This window comes from Dromiciops gliroides, chromosome 4 (assembly GCF_019393635.1).
Source record: "Dromiciops gliroides isolate mDroGli1 chromosome 4, mDroGli1.pri, whole genome shotgun sequence".
In the NCBI taxonomy this organism is placed as follows: domain Eukaryota; kingdom Metazoa; phylum Chordata; class Mammalia; order Microbiotheria; family Microbiotheriidae; genus Dromiciops; species Dromiciops gliroides.
The window spans coordinates 481,420,498-481,439,407 of NC_057864.1; the positions used below are offsets into that span (position 1 = coordinate 481,420,498).

The 18,910-nt window shown below is 42.5% G+C and overlaps 1 protein-coding gene and 1 pseudogene across 1 annotated transcript in view; both read left to right on the forward strand.

Moving 5' to 3' along the window:
• LOC122755313 overlaps nucleotides 1–9,051 on the forward strand; it is a 32,289-nt gene extending 23,238 nt beyond the window's left edge. The window contains exons 3-4 of the mRNA XM_044003624.1: nucleotides 181–1,429; nucleotides 6,980–9,051. Coding sequence (XP_043859559.1) covers nucleotides 200–1,429; nucleotides 6,980–8,233 — 2,484 coding nt within the window. The 5' untranslated portion in view covers nucleotides 181–199 and the 3' untranslated portion in view covers nucleotides 8,234–9,051. The remainder of the gene's footprint in view (nucleotides 1–180; nucleotides 1,430–6,979) is intronic.
• Nucleotides 9,052–17,016: 7,965 nt separating this feature from the next.
• The window catches only part of LOC122755314, a 46,074-nt pseudogene continuing 44,180 nt past the window's right edge, over nucleotides 17,017–18,910 (forward strand).

Below are 18,910 nucleotides of genomic sequence, written 5' to 3' on the forward strand. Positions count from 1 at the left end.
AAGAAGAGTATAAAACACACTTATGGAATTGAGGGAGACAGATTAATATTCCAGGAGACAAACCCATAACTTGGCCTCTCTTGACACTTGTCTTTCCAGCTTGCTTTGGTATCAGCTGATTCTAAAGGTCACTTAGATGGCCTGCTCTCCTTCACTTTTCTTATTCTTTCCTTTCTTCAGACATCTTCACTGACCAGTCATGAGCCATTCATCCTCTTCTTTACCATCTGAAGAAAACCCAAAGAGTTCGACTTCAAATATGACATGTGATTGTAACAATAAAGATACTGGGGGGATAGGCTTCCTGCCTGAAGAAAAAATCACTTTGATCAAATCAACCCTGAATCAGGGGAGACTCGAAAATACAGTATCTATAATCAATGAAATAATTGAAGAGATAGATAATGCTGTCCTGAACATTGCACTGACAGGGGAGTCGGGTACAGGAAAGTCCACTTTCATCAATGTCTTCCGGGGGGTTGGGCATGAAGATGAGGATGCTGCTAGCACGGGGGTTGTGGAAACCACCACAAACATTACTTCTTATGAACACCCAGAATTTCCCAATGTAAAGCTATGGGACCTGCCAGGCATTGGGACCCCTAATTTCCAACCAGAGAGTTATCTAGAACAAGTCAACTTCAGTCGCTATGATTTCTTTTTCATCATATCTTCATCAAGATTTCGAGTCAATGATGTGAAGCTTGGCCAGAAGATCCGAGACATGGGGAAGAAGTTTTACTTTGTTAGAACCAAAGTAGATATCGATTTGTATAATGAAAGTAGGTCTAAGCCCAAATCTTTCAATAAGGAGAATGTTTTGCAGAAGATAGAAAAGAACTGCCTACAGCATCTTCGGGAAGCACAGATTGAGGCGCCACAAGTCTTTTTAATTTCCAACTTTGACTTAGGATCCTATGATTTCCCTAAACTGAAGGATATTTTGGCAAAAGAGCTTCCAGACCACAAACGCCACGTCTTTTTTCTGTCCCTGCCCAATATTTCTGAGGATATAATTGATCAAAAGAGAGCTCATATTCAGTGCAGGATCTGGCGGGAGGCCTTGAAGACTGGCATTTGTTCCACTATCCCTTTCGTGGGCGTCATTAGAGAAGATGATATTGCCCAATTAGAGAAGCATTTGACCAGTTATCAAAGAAAATTTGGGGTGGATGATGCTTCTCTTCTTAAGATCTCCAAGTCATCAAATAGACCTGTGGAAGAGGTGAAAGCCCTTATCAAGTCTCCACATCTGTTGACAATTAGGAGGGATGAAAGCATCAGTGACAAACTGTTGAGATGTGCTGAGATATTCTGCTCAGTGAATGGAGGTCTACTCGCCACTGGCCTCTACTTCAGAAAGAGTTACTATACACGCCTGTACTTCCTTGAGACAGTGGCCAATGATGCTAAAATTCTCCTCAGAAAAGTGTGGGAAACCTCTGTTTGAAGGACACTGGACAAACATGGGCCTTCCAGAAAAATAGAGGAGAAGGTGGGCCTAGAGCAATGACCTTTGGTAGGACTAGCCAGGCCCATTCCCCCCTTTTTAAAAAAAAAATTTTTGCCCATTCCCCTTTATACCTATTAATGCTAGTTTGATTAAAATTCTAATGGAGGGGAAACATAAAAATTCTGATCATGAGTTAAGCTGTTGATTGCCCTTTTCATATTTCATTTCCCTTATAAAATTTTGTCGATTCCTCATACATAATAGGCACATAATAAATGGTTGTTATAAGAAATGATGAGGGGGGTAGTTTCAGAAAAATCTGGAAAGACTTGTATAAACTGATGCAGAATGAAGTGAGCAGAAACAGAAGAACATTGTACATAGTAACAGCAATATTGTAATGATGATCAAGGGTGAAAGACTTGGCTACAGTCATCAAGACAATGATCCAAGACAATTCTGGACCCATGATGAAAAATGCTCTCTACCTCCACAGAGACAATGGATGAACTTTGAGTGCATATTGAAATATACTTTTCTCAATTTCTTTGTGTGTGTGTTGTCTTTTGCAAAATGGCTAATATGGAAATATATTTTGCATGACTTTACATATATAATTGATATCCTATCTCTTACATTCCCAAGGGTGGGAAAAAAATTTTGAACTCAAAATTTAAAAAAATTAATGTTAAAAATTACATGTAATTGGGAAATATTTAATGAAATAAATTTTAAAAAGATGTTTTACAAATAGAACAAATGATTAGAGGGATGGCTTCAGAAGAATCCGGGAAGACCTCTGGGAATTGATGCGGGGTGAAGTGGCCAGGAGATTATTGTATGTGGTAACAGCAATATTGTAAAAGTGATCAGCTGCGAAAGACTTACTAACTCTGATCAGAACAATGATCTAAGACAATTCCAAAAGACTCATGATGAAAAAAGCGATCTACCTCCAGAGAGAACAGATCAACTCTGACTGCAGATTGAAGTATAGTTGTTTTCAGTTTGTTTTTCTTGCATTTTTGGCAACATGGCTCACATGCAAATATGTCTTGCATGATTTGACATCCATAATTGATACCATATTGTTTGCCCTCTCCATGGGTGAGGTAAGGGCTAGAGGGAGGAAGAGAATTTGGAACTCAAAAAAAAAATTTAAATGCTAAAAATAAATAATAAAATTGAAAAAAAAATGCTTGTTGCTTTGCCTTGTTGACTTGATATTGTCCTTCCTTTGTTCCTTCGCAGTCACATAATGTCTTTTCATAATAATTTTTATTGATAACTTTTAATTTGACATGATCCATGTTTCCCAGTGTATCCCTTCCCACTTCCCCTTCCAGAGAGCCAAACTTTGTAATGGAAAATAAAAAAGAGGGAAAGGAAACAAAGTTCAGTAAAATTAACTAAAATGCTTTTTCGATATGTGGTATTATGTATAGTGTTCTACACTCACAAACACCCACACATACAAAGGAAAGAGAGGACAATAGCCCATCACCACTAGACTAATTTCAATAATATAAAATTGCCAGAGAGTAGTTAGGTGGGAAAGTGTATCAGAGTTACAGATGTGGAGATATTAATACTACTACCTCTGCCACCATCACCACTACTTAAAAAATTTTTTTAAATTAAATGTTGGGGCAGCTAAATGGCACAGTGGATAGAGCACTGGCCCTGGATTCAGGAGGACCTGAGTTCAAATCCAGCCTCAGACACTTAACAATTACTAGTTGTATGACCCTAAGCAAGTCACTTAACCCCAATTGCCTCACCAAAAAAAAAAAATTAAAAGTTAAAGTTTGTAAAATGCTTCACATGTTATCTCATTTGATCGTTACAAGAATCCTTTAAGACAAGAGCAATTATTATTTTCACTTTACAAATGAAAATGAGACTCAAAGCAATGACTTGACTTGCCCTAGATGACACGGCTAGTTCATGCCAGAGACAGGATTTGAACTCAGGTCTTCCTAACTTCAAGTCAAACACTCTATCCAGTATACCATATAGCTGGGGACATAGAAGGGAGGTGGGGTAGAAGAAGAGCAAATAGATATAGAGAAAGGAAACAATTTTAAAAGTTTACCTGTGGCTCACAAAGATGTGTGTGTCATGTCATACCAGCTCCTATTGTTTTATTGTCTCCTCCCATGAATTGGTTCTGAGTAATTTGAACACTGGATTTGAAATGGAGTGCAAAGGCAAGGGATAGGGAAGAGAAAAGGAAGGGTAAAGAAGAGGAAGTGGGGACAGGAAAGGGAAACAAAGAGGAAGGAAGAGGAAAAAGAAGAGGAAGGGGGAAACAGGAAGGTAAGAAGCAAAGGACAGAAAGGAGAGGAAGGCATGGAAGTAGAGAGGAGAGGAAAAGCAATCTTCTCCATATTATTTTTGTCTTTGCATTTCGGAATCATTGGATCATAGAAATGCAGTGTTGAAAAGAACTTTAGAGGTCCTATCCCCTCTGCAACATCCCCAGTACAGCCTATTTCCAGACCTGAAGGAGTGGGGAATCATCATTTCGGGAGGGCAGATCCTTTGTTTTTTGGACAGTGTCAACTGTTGGGTTTTTCCTCACAGGGAGAACAAAGATTTCTCTTTGTTCCTCCTTATCCATCTTCCACATGGCCTTCCTTGAAATCACATTTTATGACATCTAGGAACCTTTTCTTCAAGCTAGACGTCCCTTATTTCTTCAACTGATATATATCTCAGTGACATGGTTTCCAGGTTCCTTGTTGACTCTCCTCCTATTGACCCTCTTCCCGTTTTTTCCAGCTTAGAAATATCTTTCCTGAAATGTGGCAATCTTCAGTGTGCACAATTTTCCAAATGTGACCTGAGCTGGGGAGGACTTGCACCTCTCTCACTGGGGACACCATGTCATCATGAATTTATTCTAAGATTGCATTGGCTGGCTAATATCAGAAGGAGTTCACAGGACATTTTATTTTGCAGTGCTCCCATGTTCTTATCACTTGTGATTTTATTTTATGGTTATCTGCTCTATGTCTTATCCCGCTTTCATGCTGTGTATACCATGAGGTTCGGGATTCTGCTTTACCTAACCTTTTTCTCTCTCCCACTGCCTACTACAATGCAATGCACTGACAGGCATTTGCTAAATGGCTACATCTGTTTTTTTTCTTATGCAGTTGATTTTTTGAATGACTTTACATTTAGCTCTGTTAAATTTCAGCTTATCTGAATTGATCCATTATTGCAGCCTTCTGTGAACTTTCTTGATCCCAGTTTAATCAACCAATTTTTTTGGTAATATCTTTTTGTTTACTGTCAGATACAAACGTAATCAATATAATGCCTATGTCTTCATAAAGATGTGGCCTGGGCGTGGTCTCAGACCCACATAGTCTGGCAATATCATTCTCTGGCTAGGTGCTTGATGTGGTGCCTACACCATCTCTCCACACATGCCTCAGTGTGTGTGTGTGTGTGTGTGTGTGTGTGTGTGTGTGTGTGTATTGGTCTGTCTGTTTCCAACCCCCTTATCCCCCCTCTTTCTCTCTCTCTCTCTCTCTCTCTGGTGGGGCAATTGGGGTTAAGCGACTTGCCCAGGGTCACACAGCTAGTAAGTGTCAAGTGTCTGAATCAGGATTTGAACTCAGGTCCTCCTGAATCCAGGACCGGTGCTTTATCCACTGTGCCACCTAGTTGCCCCCCACCCAGTCATTCTTCTTTCTTGTTCTTTTTTTTTTTGTAGGGCAATGCGGGTTAAGTGACTTGCCCAGGGTCACACAGCTAGTAAGTGTCAAGTGTCTGAAGCTGGATTTGAACTCAGGTCCTCCTGAATCCAGGGCTGGCGCCTTATCCACTGCACCACCTAGCTGCCCCTTCTTTCTCTCTTGATCTGGGCTCATTGACTAACCCCAAGTTATCTTCATATTCCCAGAGTAGGAGGGCTGGCCATGGCTATGTAAATATAACTACAACTCAACCTCTCTTTCTCTCTGAATCTCAGTGATAAAGTTGGTTCATCGTGAGAGAAGGTTCATATGGTGGAGAAAAGAGGAAGATTCCCTGCTATTCTCAACATGCTAGCTCCTGAGTCCCCATCATTGTACCTCCCAGTGGCAGTAAATTGGTTTCAATCAAAGCAAAAGCAGGAAGGATTATAACATTTATTCAATAGAAGCCAAAAATAAGAATAATCAATATGGGACCATCTGGATGTAGAGCTGAGTCACAGTCTTGCACCAAAGCACACAGTCTTTATGGTGGAGAATAGGGACAATAAGTACAGCTAACATGTCTATAGCACCCATTATGTGCCAGGCACTATTCTAAACACTTGATAATGATCTCACTGGGTCCTCACAACAACCCTGGGAGTCAGGTGCTAATATCATCCCTATTTTCCATATCTGGAACCTGAGGCATCCAAAAGTGAAATGTCTTGCCCAGGGTCCCACGTGCCTTTCCCATTGATAATTCCCACAGGAAGGGAGTCTGTGGCTGGAGGATCTCTTGAGCTCAGGAATTCTGAACTGCAGTGAGATAAGCTGACCTTGTGTTGCCACTAAGCTCAAGGTTTGGTTAAACACTTGTTGGGTCTGTTGGAGATAAGAGAATTCTTAGTCTGGGATGCTAAGGTATTCAAGAGCTGGGTATTTCTGACTGGGAAGAAAGACTAGCCATTGGTGCCCTGATGTTATCTTGGCAGCCAAGGTCAATAGAAGTCATGTGGGAAGGCCATTCCAACTTGAAATTCTATAAATATAAAGGAGACATGTAACTCATCTCAATCACTGAAGGGTGAACTTTTGGCTCTCTAATGGTGAAGACCCTTAAGTCCTGGGAGCAGAGAGAAAACAGACTTATGTCCAGTGTTGTTTGTAGCATTGTTTTTGGACTGTAGGCGACCTTAAGGAGTGTCTAATATGACCATATCATTTCACAGATAAGGAAACTGAGGCCCAGAGAGGCCAAGACCCTGCCCAAAGACCCAGAATCATTAGGAAAACTCAGATGTCCTGACTGCTGGTCATTCAGTCAAAAGACATTTATTAAATGCTTACTATATGCCAGGCACTGGCTAAGCACTGGGGATACAAATAATGGAAACGATAGTCCCTGCCCTCAAGGAGCTTATAGTTTAATGGGAGGAGGTAACACAGAAAAGGAAGTTGAAAATGCTTGAGAGTGGGGAGCCTGGGGAAGAAGATATTTAGCAGAGGAGCATCTTGGAGTCCAGTTCAAGGAGTTCAAGTTGTCGGGAAATGAAGAGATGGTTGTTCTGGGAGTTTTCTTTCAATGGAGGCTGTGGGAGAAGGTCTTTACCCCAGCCTTCAGCCCTCCAGTCAGAAGGACAGGAAGTCCTAAAGGCGTTAATGAGGCATGGATACCAAAGCTGCACCCTCCAAGATGAGGAGTTTTCTTGGGGGGATGGGGGATTCTAATCCAATGATTTTTCTCACATCTAACATTACAAATCCTTTTACAGTGACACCACTGAACTAATCTGCTCTTTTCCCCCCCTTGCCCTCTCAGGTCCCTTTATAATTTGGCATCATGGAGGGATTGGGTTCTGCCTTCAGTGGTGGCAATCTCCAGAGCTTAGCCTCCACCTTTATGCCATACTATAGAATGGTAACCAGTACACATGGTAGCCTCTTGCCTGAAGAAACTATTGCCTGGATCCAGAAAACCTTGCAGGAGGGCAAACTAGGAGAGGTGGCTTCTAGGATCCAAGAGACACTGGAAGCATCAGAAAATGCCCCCTTGAGTATTGCTGTAACAGGAGAGTCTGGGTCTGGGAAGTCCACTTTCATCAATGCCCTTCGAGGAATTGGGCATGAAGAAAAGGACTCTGCGGACACTGGGGTTGTAGAGACCACCAGGAAGGCTATTCCCTATGAGCACCCTAAATATCCTCATGTGAAGCTATGGGACTTGCCAGGCATTGGGACCCCTGATTTCCATCCTGACACTTATCTGAATCAAGTGCAGTTCGACCAGTATGATTTCTTCATCATCGTTTCAGCTACAAGATTCACGACCAATGATGTGAAGCTGGTCCAGGAGATAAGAGAGAGGAAAAAGAAGTTCTACTTTGTTAGAACCAAGGTAGACACAGATTTGGATAATGAAAGGAAGTCCAAACCCACATCTTTCTCTAAGGAGAGAATTCTGCGGTTAATAAGAGAGCACTGTCTGCAAAACCTCTACAGTGAAGGTGTGAGTGAGGCACAGGTCTTCTTAGTCTCTAACTTTGATTTGACTGATTATGACTTCCCCAAACTGGAGGAAACCCTGTTAAAGGATCTCCCAGCTTTTAAACGCCACTCCTTTTTGCTGGCCCTCCCTGACGTTTCAGAGGCTGCAATTGAGAGGAAGAAGGCTGCCCTACAAGAAAGGATCTGGCTGGAGGCATTGAAGACTGGCACTTGGGCCACTATTCCATTAGCAGGCTTCCTTCTGAATGACTTAGATACACTGGATAAATGTCTGAAACATTATCGAAATGTTTTTGGGGTGGATGATGCATCTCTTCTCCAGGTGGCACAAAAGTTGGGAAGACCTGTGGAAGAGATCAAGGCCCCCATCGAGTCTCTGGATTTGATTGCACTTATTAAGGAGAAGAATGCCATGGAGAAGCTCCTAAAATTGGCTGAGGGCTTCTGCTCTGGGAGTGGAGGCCTCATGGGTGCTGGCTTCCATTTTGGAAAGACCTACAGGATACACTCATATTTTCTTCATATCGTGGCTGATGATGCCAAACTCATCTTGAGGAAGATTTTAGGCAGCCCTTTTTGAGTAAAATGATGGTGGGATGGACCGCCAGACTTGAGCAAATAGCAGGGGTAACTATGAGACCTGTGTTGATGAACACTTGCTTCTAGTCTCACATGCTCTCTACTCCCATCGCCCTGAGGTATTTGTGCTGAATCAAGACCCTTGCCTCTGAAATTGAATCAGTAATGACAATTGCAACCCCTCTTCATAATTGCTTCAACTCTTCAAGGATCTGTGATTTTTCTCAGTGTGAGAATACCCATCAGATATAGGTTGTACTCCCTTTTGTGTCTTAATAGGTGTCTTTCATGGATTCCTCTCACTGAAAAAGTTCATTACCTTGACACTGACTTCCTGGTCATGAGAATCTCACAAGCAAGAAAGACTGGTCCTCAAGGATTTGAAAGCTTTGGACTTTGGTAGGACTTTGTAGAATTTGTGCCCTGCTTATGTAGGCTTCAAGAATTCAAGGTCACCTCTACACGACTGGTAGACATCATATCAAGGCTTTTGTGGAAGCCTTTACTTGATATTCCAATACCCCAGGGGAAGTGTGACGTCATTGTAGTAGATACTCCCTCCATTGAGGCAGATAATGACCCATTTGTTCCTTTCCAACTTGGACAACCCTTATCCACTCTGAGAAATGATTATTAGTAACTGGGATCTTGGGGGAGATCAGAGCTTCCCCCTTCTTCCAAAGCCATGAATTTTAGAGGTCCAGCTTCTTCTTGAAATAAGATTGCATTGAATCTCTTCATCTTGGTCATGTAACGATTGGAATGACACCACCTGCTAGAGACTTACTGTAGAAGAGTTCCGCCCATGAAGCAAAGGTCTTTGAGGGCAAGACCAGGAGTCTTTTCTTTGGCATCAGGAAGTGACGCTGGCTAGTGGGAGGAAGAAGGAAGAGACTGGCGCTCAGTCTTGCTCTTTTTCCTGGGGACGCTGGTGGAGAAGGCAGCTAGAAATGCGCTCTCCCTTTAATAGATAGGAATCTAGGCCTTTCTTCTCTCTTTACCAAATTCTTATTCTCCTTAATAAACGCTTAAAAGTCTAACTCTTGCTAAAGCTTATAATTTATTGGCGACCACTCATTGAATATTTTAGACAGACTAGCTAGAATTTTAGCCCTTAACAGTCAGACCCAACCCAAGATTGCAAGGAATCTAGGGTGGGGAGCTCCTTGTGTTCCTTATGTTCTACTCAAGCTTGGGTGGAGACAGATCTTCTGTCCAGAGAGGAAGGCCTCTCTGTTCAGGGAGGGGTCACCCAGCCCACCCATTGAAAAGGGTATGTATTCTTTGAATTGATAGCCCAAGGCAGGGGGTGGTCTGGTATAGCCTTTCATCTTAATATAGCTTACCTCCAAATTACATTAACCAATTAGATATGATTGCTGTTTCAAGGATATATAAGCTGTGAACCCCACAGTCATGATTGTCTTTAGACTGAGAGAGATGGCCAATGATTCTCCTTTTATTAATAACCTGCTGGCCTTATTAGTAAAATGATTGAATTAACCAGAAACTTTGTCTCTCAAATTTTTAATTGTCACACCATACCATCCTAAAATTCCAATCTAGGTAAAGTGGGATGGGGGTTGGAAGAAACAGTGCTTCTCATGATCTCAGCTTTTTTGGATACCCAGTGAAACATGGTAGAGAGGGAGCTTAGGATAGGAGGAGCTTTCACTGGATTCAGACTGAGAGGACATGGATCATGTTTCATTTTCCGTCTAACCTTAAGCTAGTCAGTTTACCTCTCTAGGACTCAGTTTCTATAAAACTGGTGGAGCAAATGACCTATCTAATGTAGGAGGTGAAAAAAGGGTTAACAGAAAAACCTAAGACCCAAGCTTTAACTCAGATATTAGCTCGAAAAGGGAGTCAGACCCTAGTTAAGGGATAACTTATGCTAGGTTCCCGTGCCCACATAAATCAGTACCCATAACAGGAACAGAGGGACCTAGGCCAAGGAGACCTGACTACAATAAAGGAATTGACAACCCATAGAAATACAGACCAGAAATAAAAGAAAATTGATTATGTTTTGAAACTAGCCATGGGAAACAGAAAGAGACATGCGCAGAAAAGGCCAAATTTGTCCCCAGATTCACTTTATGATGTGTAAATCCCCAAAGCACACCTCCACTGAAAAAGGTACCCACCTGGGGGTTGGCTTAGGACCCCAGGAACTCCAAATTAGGATAAGCCCTCCCTTGTAACACCCCTAGGTGGAGAATATTATAATAAGTAAGGCAGGCCCTCCCTTGTACCTCCCCAAGGGGGAGATTATTATAATGAGACTGATAATCAATTTATCAATACTATAAATATAACTGTCTTTTCTTTCACTATTCGAGAGATACCTTTCCATTTTTCTGGTTCTCTCCCTGTGATCACTCACAGCATTGCAATAAAACTTGGGAAACTGAGTCACCGAGTCTTGTAATTCTTTTGGGATGACTCACGATCAATTTGACCCCAAATTTCCTGCCCACATCACTATCAATATATGTTCTTTTGTCCCCATGATCCTATGAAGGGTGTCCATTGATCGTCTTTTACTCTTGAGATGTGACTGTCCAGATTTTTTTTTTAAATCATTCATTTTTGTGATAGTGGAAAGAGAATAAACACTTTAGGTCTCACCACTATTTTTTTGTGAGGCAATAGGGGTTAAGTGACTTGCCCAGGGTCACACAGCTAGTAAGTGTCAAGTATATGAGGTTGGATTTGAACTCAGGTCCTCCTGAATCCAGGGCTGATGCTCTATCTACTGCACTACCTAGCTGCCCCATGTATCACCACTTTTAAAGATATAGGAAGCCAATGACAGAAGACTTCCCCACCCATGTAGTAGTGTAGGGGACTTGAGAGGCTCTGTGTTAGGCAAACAGAATATGCTCAAAGTCAGCCTACAAAAATATGCAAAGAGAACAGGCCACTGAGAGCCTCCATTCTCCAGCTGACCAGAGCTTTACAGCTGGTCACGGTCTAGAAAATGCAAGATCTCACTGAGCTTGTTGTTGGGTGACTAAAATATCATCTGCTTTAGCAGAGAGAAATAGCTCCTTAAGAGCTCTCCCCCTAAGAAAAGGTATCTCCACTGCATATCTGGTTTTTGTGTTTATGTGGTTTTTTGGGGGGAGGGGGGGAGGCAATGAGGGTTAAGTGACTTGCCCAGGGTCACAGAGCTAGTAAGTGTCAAGTGTTTGGGGCAGGATTTGAAATCAGGTCTTCCTGAATCCAGTGCTTTTTCCACTGCACCACTGAGCTGCCCCTCCACTGCATATCTGAAATTATACAAGACATCCCAAAAGATTCAAGAGAGAATTGTTCAAAGCTGTCAGAATGCTATTCTCAGATAAGGCACCAAACAGGGATGCGAATGTCTGTTAATGGTGTTAATGGCGGAGTCACTCCCATGCTCTTTCTGCAAATGATATTAGGAGAATGAATGGCATTGGGGGCTTCTTCCCATCCTGACCATTTGATTGTAATCACGAGGAGACGTTCCAACATTTGCCCAGATCTTCTCATGCTTTCACGAAGGGTGAATTCTTTTTAGGCACCAAGGCAATAAAAGTCTGCTAAATAACTGCAAGGGGGCCAAGCTTTAATCTTTAGTTCACAATGACTTCCAAGTGCTTTTTCTAAGTTCCCTCACAAAATAACTAGATGGAGAGATGGGAAAAGGGCTGGATGGACAAGAGGGTATGGAGATAAGGGAAGAAGAGAATAGAGGGAAGGAAAGAAGAGGAACAAGGGGAGAGGGGATGGGAGATAAAGTGAGAGGAGTGGAAGAGAAAAGAAGAGAAGACAGGAAAGGAGAAGGGAGGGGAAAGGATGGGTTAGGAGAGGAGAAAAGAGAGGAAAGGAGAGAGGAGAAGAGAGGGGAAGAATAGAGTTTTGGGAGAAGGGGTATTCGCAAAGCTGTTTTTAAAATAAGGCCACTCTTTAATGATAAGACCCCTCCCTCAAATCCTGGCATTGTCTTCTTTGTGCTTGGCATCATTTCTCTGCTGAACATTGCATTGTCTCTGTAAGACATCTCCACTGGTCTTGTGGCTGCCAAATTCCCTCAGCACCGAACTTCCAAGGTTTGATGTCTAGACTCTCTCTAACAAAGGAAAACTGACAGATTTTTCAGTGCATCATTGGAACTATGAGTCACCCCACCTACTTCAGGAAACTAACCCAAACCCAGTCTTGTCTGATTCCAACACCAGTGACCTTTCTGATACCCCACAGTGTCCCTGGGAAGAACCCAAAATAATTGCCCTGAATCTGAGGAGGACTTGGAAGAGAAGTGAAGAGAAATTGGAGTTCATCTCAAGGTTCTAGACCTAGGTCTATGTTCTCACCTGCATTTTGGGAAGAGAGGGAAGGGAAGGTATCAAGCTTTTGGATTCACCATATCCCAACCTGATGCCATTTATGAACATGAGGGAAGCAAGAGTGGGTCTGACACCTGGGCAAAGTTTCATGAGCCTAGAGATTTGGGGGGCAGTTACTACTCTAGGGAGAGAGATCTGGAAAACCAGGAGAACTGCACTCTTTCCTGCTCTATTGCAGACCAGTGTCCATGACAGACAGGGATTTCACATTCCTGGCTCTTTGGGAGGCACATGCGGGCAACAAAGGTTCAAAGATGTGCCAGCAGTCACATTGTCCTTTACAGGACACCCTCAGGATCAGGGGAAGAGATGGGGAGGAGGAACCGAGATTAATCTAAAGAGTTCCTCTTTATGAGCTGACATGGCAAAATATTGGCTAGGAAGGGGCGCCATCTTGTGTCAGCCCATTCATGGGGATTTCTCTTTTTCACCCTTTATCCCATTAGATCCATAAGACATGGGGGGAAATAGGTTTCAGGTTGGAGACATCATTCTCCATGACCTAAGGTCAGGACATACCTACTAACAGTGACCCTGGGACAGAGAAGAGACTCCCAACTTTCTTGCATTCCAGCATCAAAACCAATTTGATCAAGTATCTCCAATGTGCACCACATTGTGCTGGGCAATTACAAATACACAACAACCCAATTTACAGAAGGCAATGGAGTGCCATGGGAAACATTTTAACTACCAAGTCATAGGAACTGGGTTCAAATCCTGGTTCTGCTACTCACTGCCTCATGACCCTGGGCAAGTTGCTCTTTAAGTTTCTGCTTCCTCATCCACTAAATTAGAATATGGGACTAGATGACCTCTGGGGTCCTGTCTGGTTCTCAATGGGATCCTATGACCTGCCCACAAGGAGTTTCTATTTTGGTGGTGGAGGAGGGGGGCAGGATATTACATCTAGGGAGATATCCATAATACAAATGGAATATAACAACTCTGTTTTACTTAGCAAACAGCAAGGGAATTTTGATGAAGGAGGGAGGGATCACTGCTGGCTACTAGGATCATTCAAAAATCCATGGGCAAAGCAGCACTTTAGCTGAGGCATGAAGGGACACTGAGGTTTTCACAGATTGACCTGAGGAGGTTAGGAGATAGCAGAACCAAGGGATAACAATGGAAAATCAGGGAAGAACATGTTGGTCAGATTGGCTGAGATGGTAAAGCAGAACTAGATGATGGGGGACAGTGTTTAAAATACTAGGAGGAGCTTATATTTTATCCTAAAGGTAATGGGGAGTTATGGAGGTCTTTGTGAAAGGGAGTGATGGTCAGAATTACATATTAGGAAGGTTCCTTTGGCAGTGGTGTGCAGAATACACTTGAGAGGAGAGAAGCCAGAATTAGGGAATCCAGTCAGGCAGCTACAGGTGCCATTAAAATAAAGTGATGGAAGTGAGAGGACAAATGAAAGCATGGGTTTGAGAAATATTGTAGCGGAAGAATGGATAGGGCATGGCAAGGATGGGGATGTACTAAGGCGGATGAAGATATCCTGAAGAATTGAAGCCCTTGGTGATGAGGTCACTACAGCCCCCCAAATAGTCAGGAAATTGTTCATTTGTTTCTGACTCTGTGACCCCATGGACCATAGCATGCCAACACTGTCCATGGGGTTTTCTTGGCAAATATACTGGAGTAGTTTGCCATTTCCTTCTCCAGCTCATTTTATAAGTGAGGAAACCGAGGCAAACAGGGTAAAGTGACTTGCTTAGGGTCACAGGGCTAGTAAGTGACTGAGGCTGGATTTGAATTCAAGTCTTCCTGACTTTAGACCCAGTGCTCTACCCACTCAGGTACCTAGCCTACTATTAGTAAGTGCTTCATAAATACTTATTGACTAAACTTTAGAGGCAGAAATCTGCTGCCATCTTCTGGGCACTGGAGAAACTGCAACATGATGAAGAGAACTATGTGTTTGCAAGTTGAGTTGGTCAAACCCGGGGGTTTAATAACAGGTCCTCAATTTCCCAGATTCTTTGGGTGGGGCCCAATGAGAGGCATAAGAAATTCCCAAAGTGATCCTGGGAAAGGCCCTTTGTGTCATGAAGGAATCCCCAACACAAAGTTTATTTCACTTTATTTCTGCCTCATGCTTTTTAGCCATAAAACCGCAAACCAAAACACAGTATGAAGTTGTAGGAAGGTTGGTTCACCCTGGACCAAAAAGGGGGTCATTACAGGACCTAAATCACAGATTTCAAGTGTATCCTTCTGCTGACAAGCATTGTTATCTAACCATTGTACAACACAGCTTCCATACCTCAGCAGGACTGAGGGAGCTAGTGTTAGCAAGTGGTTAACACTCAAACCCTATATCAAGGCTTCTTAACCATTCGTCTGTCTTGGATCCCTTTGGTCTCAGGCAGGTGATGCCTCTAGGCCCTGTCTCAGAATCACATTTTTAAATGCATAATATTAAGTACAAATATTGCATAGAAACCCTATAATATTGAAATAAAGATGGGATTTTTTTTCTCCATCTGAGGTGTTGGACATCCTGAAATCTCTGTATGATGAATTCTCTGTATTGATTCCCTACCCTAGATTGTGATCAATCACTTTTTTACACTGTGGAGATCATTGCAGAGACAAGGCCATGGGTGTGCTAGAATTAGCTCTTATAGACCCCTGAGAGCTGATAGTTAAATTTTCAGTGTGAACATTTACATTTTACAAATCAACAAATGTTATAAATCAGGGCTTGATTTCTTGTTTTATTGATTGTCTAGATTTAAGAAAGTGATGGGGAAATGTTACCTGTACAGATTAAGCTGATAAGAGTGTCGTGTGTATTTTTTTCCTCAGAGAGGTGGTTGTTAAACATTTATCAGCACACCCTTGGACAGGGTATTTCTGGAAACTTGGTCCAACAGCAGGTCTTGTTGCAGCCTGGGGTCTCATACTTTGGGGAGCAAACACAGCTCTGTCCCAGAGTTTATTTTTCTCCTTTCTCTGTAGCTCCAATGGTGATTTTTCTCTCCCTGGCCCCTATCATCATGTTTTTATCTTTTGGAAGCATAGTACAATGACAAGGGGGCCTGCCAGGTGGTGTCATAGTGCGCAGAACACTGTGCCTGGAGTCAGGAAAACTCATTTTCCTTAGTTCAAATCTGGCCTCAAGACACACTTACTAGCTGTGTGACCCTGGGCAAGTCACTTCACTCTGTTTGCCTCAGTTTCCTCATCAGTGAAAATGAACTGGAGAAGGAAATGGCAAACTACTCCAGGATCTTTGCCAAGAAAACCTCAAATGGGGTCACAGAGTAAGACACAAGTGAAAAATGACTGAACAACAACACAAGAGCCACATGCTTGTAGTTCTCAGATTTGCTTTGGAGTCTTAACTTCAGTCCTATAGTACTAAGTCCCCCTCACATCAAAAAGTTTAAATAAATTACTTTTATTTTTATCCTTTTGCATTTATTTTTTCTAGGCCTCAGCTATATCAGCACACAGGAGTAAGATCAGTTGTTTTTTTTGGTTTTTTGTTTTTTTTTAGTGAGGCAATTGGGGTTAAGTGACTTGCCCAGGGTCACACAGCTAGTAAGTGTTAAGTGTCTGAGGCTGGATTTGAACTCAGGTACTCCTGACTCCAGGGCTGGTGCTCTATCCACTGCGCCATCTAGCTGCCCTGAGTAAGATCAGTTGTAAACAAAACCAGATTGTAGTAGCTTTTTCCTCCATCTAAGTCAAAAGACCTCAACCTTTAAATGAAAATGAATTAACCATATTATTACTTATAGTTGAAGGACCTGGTTTCAAAACTGAGTTCTGCCAGCCATGTGACCTTGGGCAAGTCACTTCACCTCTCAACCTCAATTTCTTCTTCTCTAAAATGGGAACAATAATATAGGAGGCACCTCATAAAGCTTTCTGGATTTCACAGCTGGTGCCAATCTGTGTTGGTAGAAGGGCTTTTAATCCCCAGGTACTCCCTACAACCTTGAAATCCCAGGTGTGAACAAATAAAAAGAAAACCCCCAAAATCCTGCAGCTCCTTTCATCCTTGCTTCTTATTTAACAAGATGTGTCAGGAAGCATCGTGCCTATGACTCCTCTCCACATCTCTTCCTGTCTAGACTCGACATTGTTTCAGCCACTCACCCCCCTAGGCAAGGTCATCATTGAGCAAGATGATTAACTGTGTTGTACAATAACATAGCACTACACACATTTATCTCAAACCTCAGTGCCCCACTCACTCCCTGTTCCCATTGTCCACAGCACCCTCTCAGGTTGGAGTTTGGCTTCCCTCCCTCTTTTAGTTTCCCAGTCACAGAATAACTTCAGAATGTCAGAATAATAACCCCAGAATTTGGGGGTCTTCAAATAGATCTTTCTCCTCCTCCCCCTAAGGCCACATAGGGAAAGGACCAGTCATCCAATGATGGGTGGGTGCAGGACTTCACCTTCATTGTGGTTATTGGTGCTTCCAAGGGTTAATAGATTACTATAGTAGTTTCCATGGCTCCTTACTCCACACTCCGTAATCCTATTTGGTCCTAGAGGGCAGGAATAATGTGGGAGATGAAAAAGAACAAATTGAAGCCTCTTAGTCATTACCCAACACTCAAATTTGAGTTCAAAAGTGGAACGGGCTATCTCTGTGGGTGGTGACTCCCCCCTGTCTAGAGGTCTCCAAGGAGAATCCACTTGTCAGGTAGGTTAGAGTGCAAATACATTTTCAGGTGTGGATTGGACTGTTTCTTTGGTTGCTAAGGTCCTTTCTAATTCTCAAATCATCTGTGAATGAGAGGTTTGCCTAAGTGAAGAGCCCAGATGATCAAGAGACTCATGTGTGCCTCTGCCTGCAGCCCAGGCGGGTGTTCCCTTGTGTCCTCCTCTCACAGATCGAGATGCCCCTAAATCAGAGTCTGGAGTCTTTCTGCTTCCTGAGGTCCAGCAGACAGAGGCCAAAGTGGATAATTCTGCTGCCTTTCATCACAGTCTGGTGGTGAGGCACAGTACAGAGCGGTCATCTAAGCTGAAAGACCTCATGGAACAAATGTGGTTTGAAGAGCAGTTTGTTGGAGGCAGCTTGATGCTATGCTAGCTGGCAAATTTATTCCTTGGAAAGGGGGAGGCCCAGAAGAAAGCCTGAAGTTGCGACTGGGTAAGGGGCAACCACAGAGGGATGATGGCAAGTGGGAAGGCTTGGAATCATGTGAGGAATGGAGAGCTATTGGTGAGGGTTAAGCTGGAAGAACTTTGCATGCTCCTAATTTAAAGAATCATGGATCTTACTGTGTGATTTTTTAAATGTATCATTGAACTATGGGCTCTTAAAGTGCGAACATCAGAAAAGGCCACTTGGTCATTTAGTCTCTATCTTTATTTTAAAGATTATTGAAGATTATTGAGTTCAGAGAGGGGAAGAGATTTTCATAAGGTCACACAGCAATTGCGGAGCAAAATTCTAATTCTTAGTTGTGGGGTAGGGAGGTGGAATGGACTGGATGACTAGATCTCTTTTAGCTCCAGAACCATGACTCAATGAGCCAACAAATTAATTTCCAAGTAAACAAACTGTAGCTCACTAAACTTGCTTCACTATGGACTTAACAGGACTGAAAATGAAGCCTCATTTAGACATAAAGCCTCAATTAGCTCCTCTGTGGTGTATGATTTGTCAGGGTGTTCCAGTATTTCACTCTAGTTCTAGGATAGAGGAGAGTGTATTCTTTTGTAGAGTGTCACATTCCAAACTCACATTTTCTGGTAGTAGTGGTTATTCACTTCTAGGCTTTACTAAAGAGACAGTGTAGTGCAATAGTAGGAGCCTTAGTTTGGAGTCACAAGACCTGAGTTCAAATTCTAACTCTGTTACTTACAGTTCTGGCTCCTCAAGAAAGTTATTTAACCTCTTTAAGCCCTCAGTTTCTTCTTTCAGAAGATGAAGGAGTTGGATGACTAGATGGTATCAAAGGAATGAAGGAAATAAGCATATATTAAATGCTTACTATGTACCAGGAACTTTGCTAAGTGCTAGGGAAGCAAATACAAGCAAAAAGGAACCACATTCTAATGGGGGAAAGACAATACAGAAAAAGGAGCTGAAAAGTGGGGTGGGAAAGAAAGAGAAGAGATGGGGAGAATTTTAAAGTCTGGAAGCCAGGAATGAGACCAGGAAGAGAATAAAGTACTACTGTACTACTCTATAAAATGCAGGCTCTAGGAGAAGCCAATGGGAGAAGGAGGTGGATCTTACAATGGATGTTCCAGCTTGAAAAGCCTACAGGGATGGTCAGATATTCTAGGGTGAGGAGGTTACCAGTGCTGAG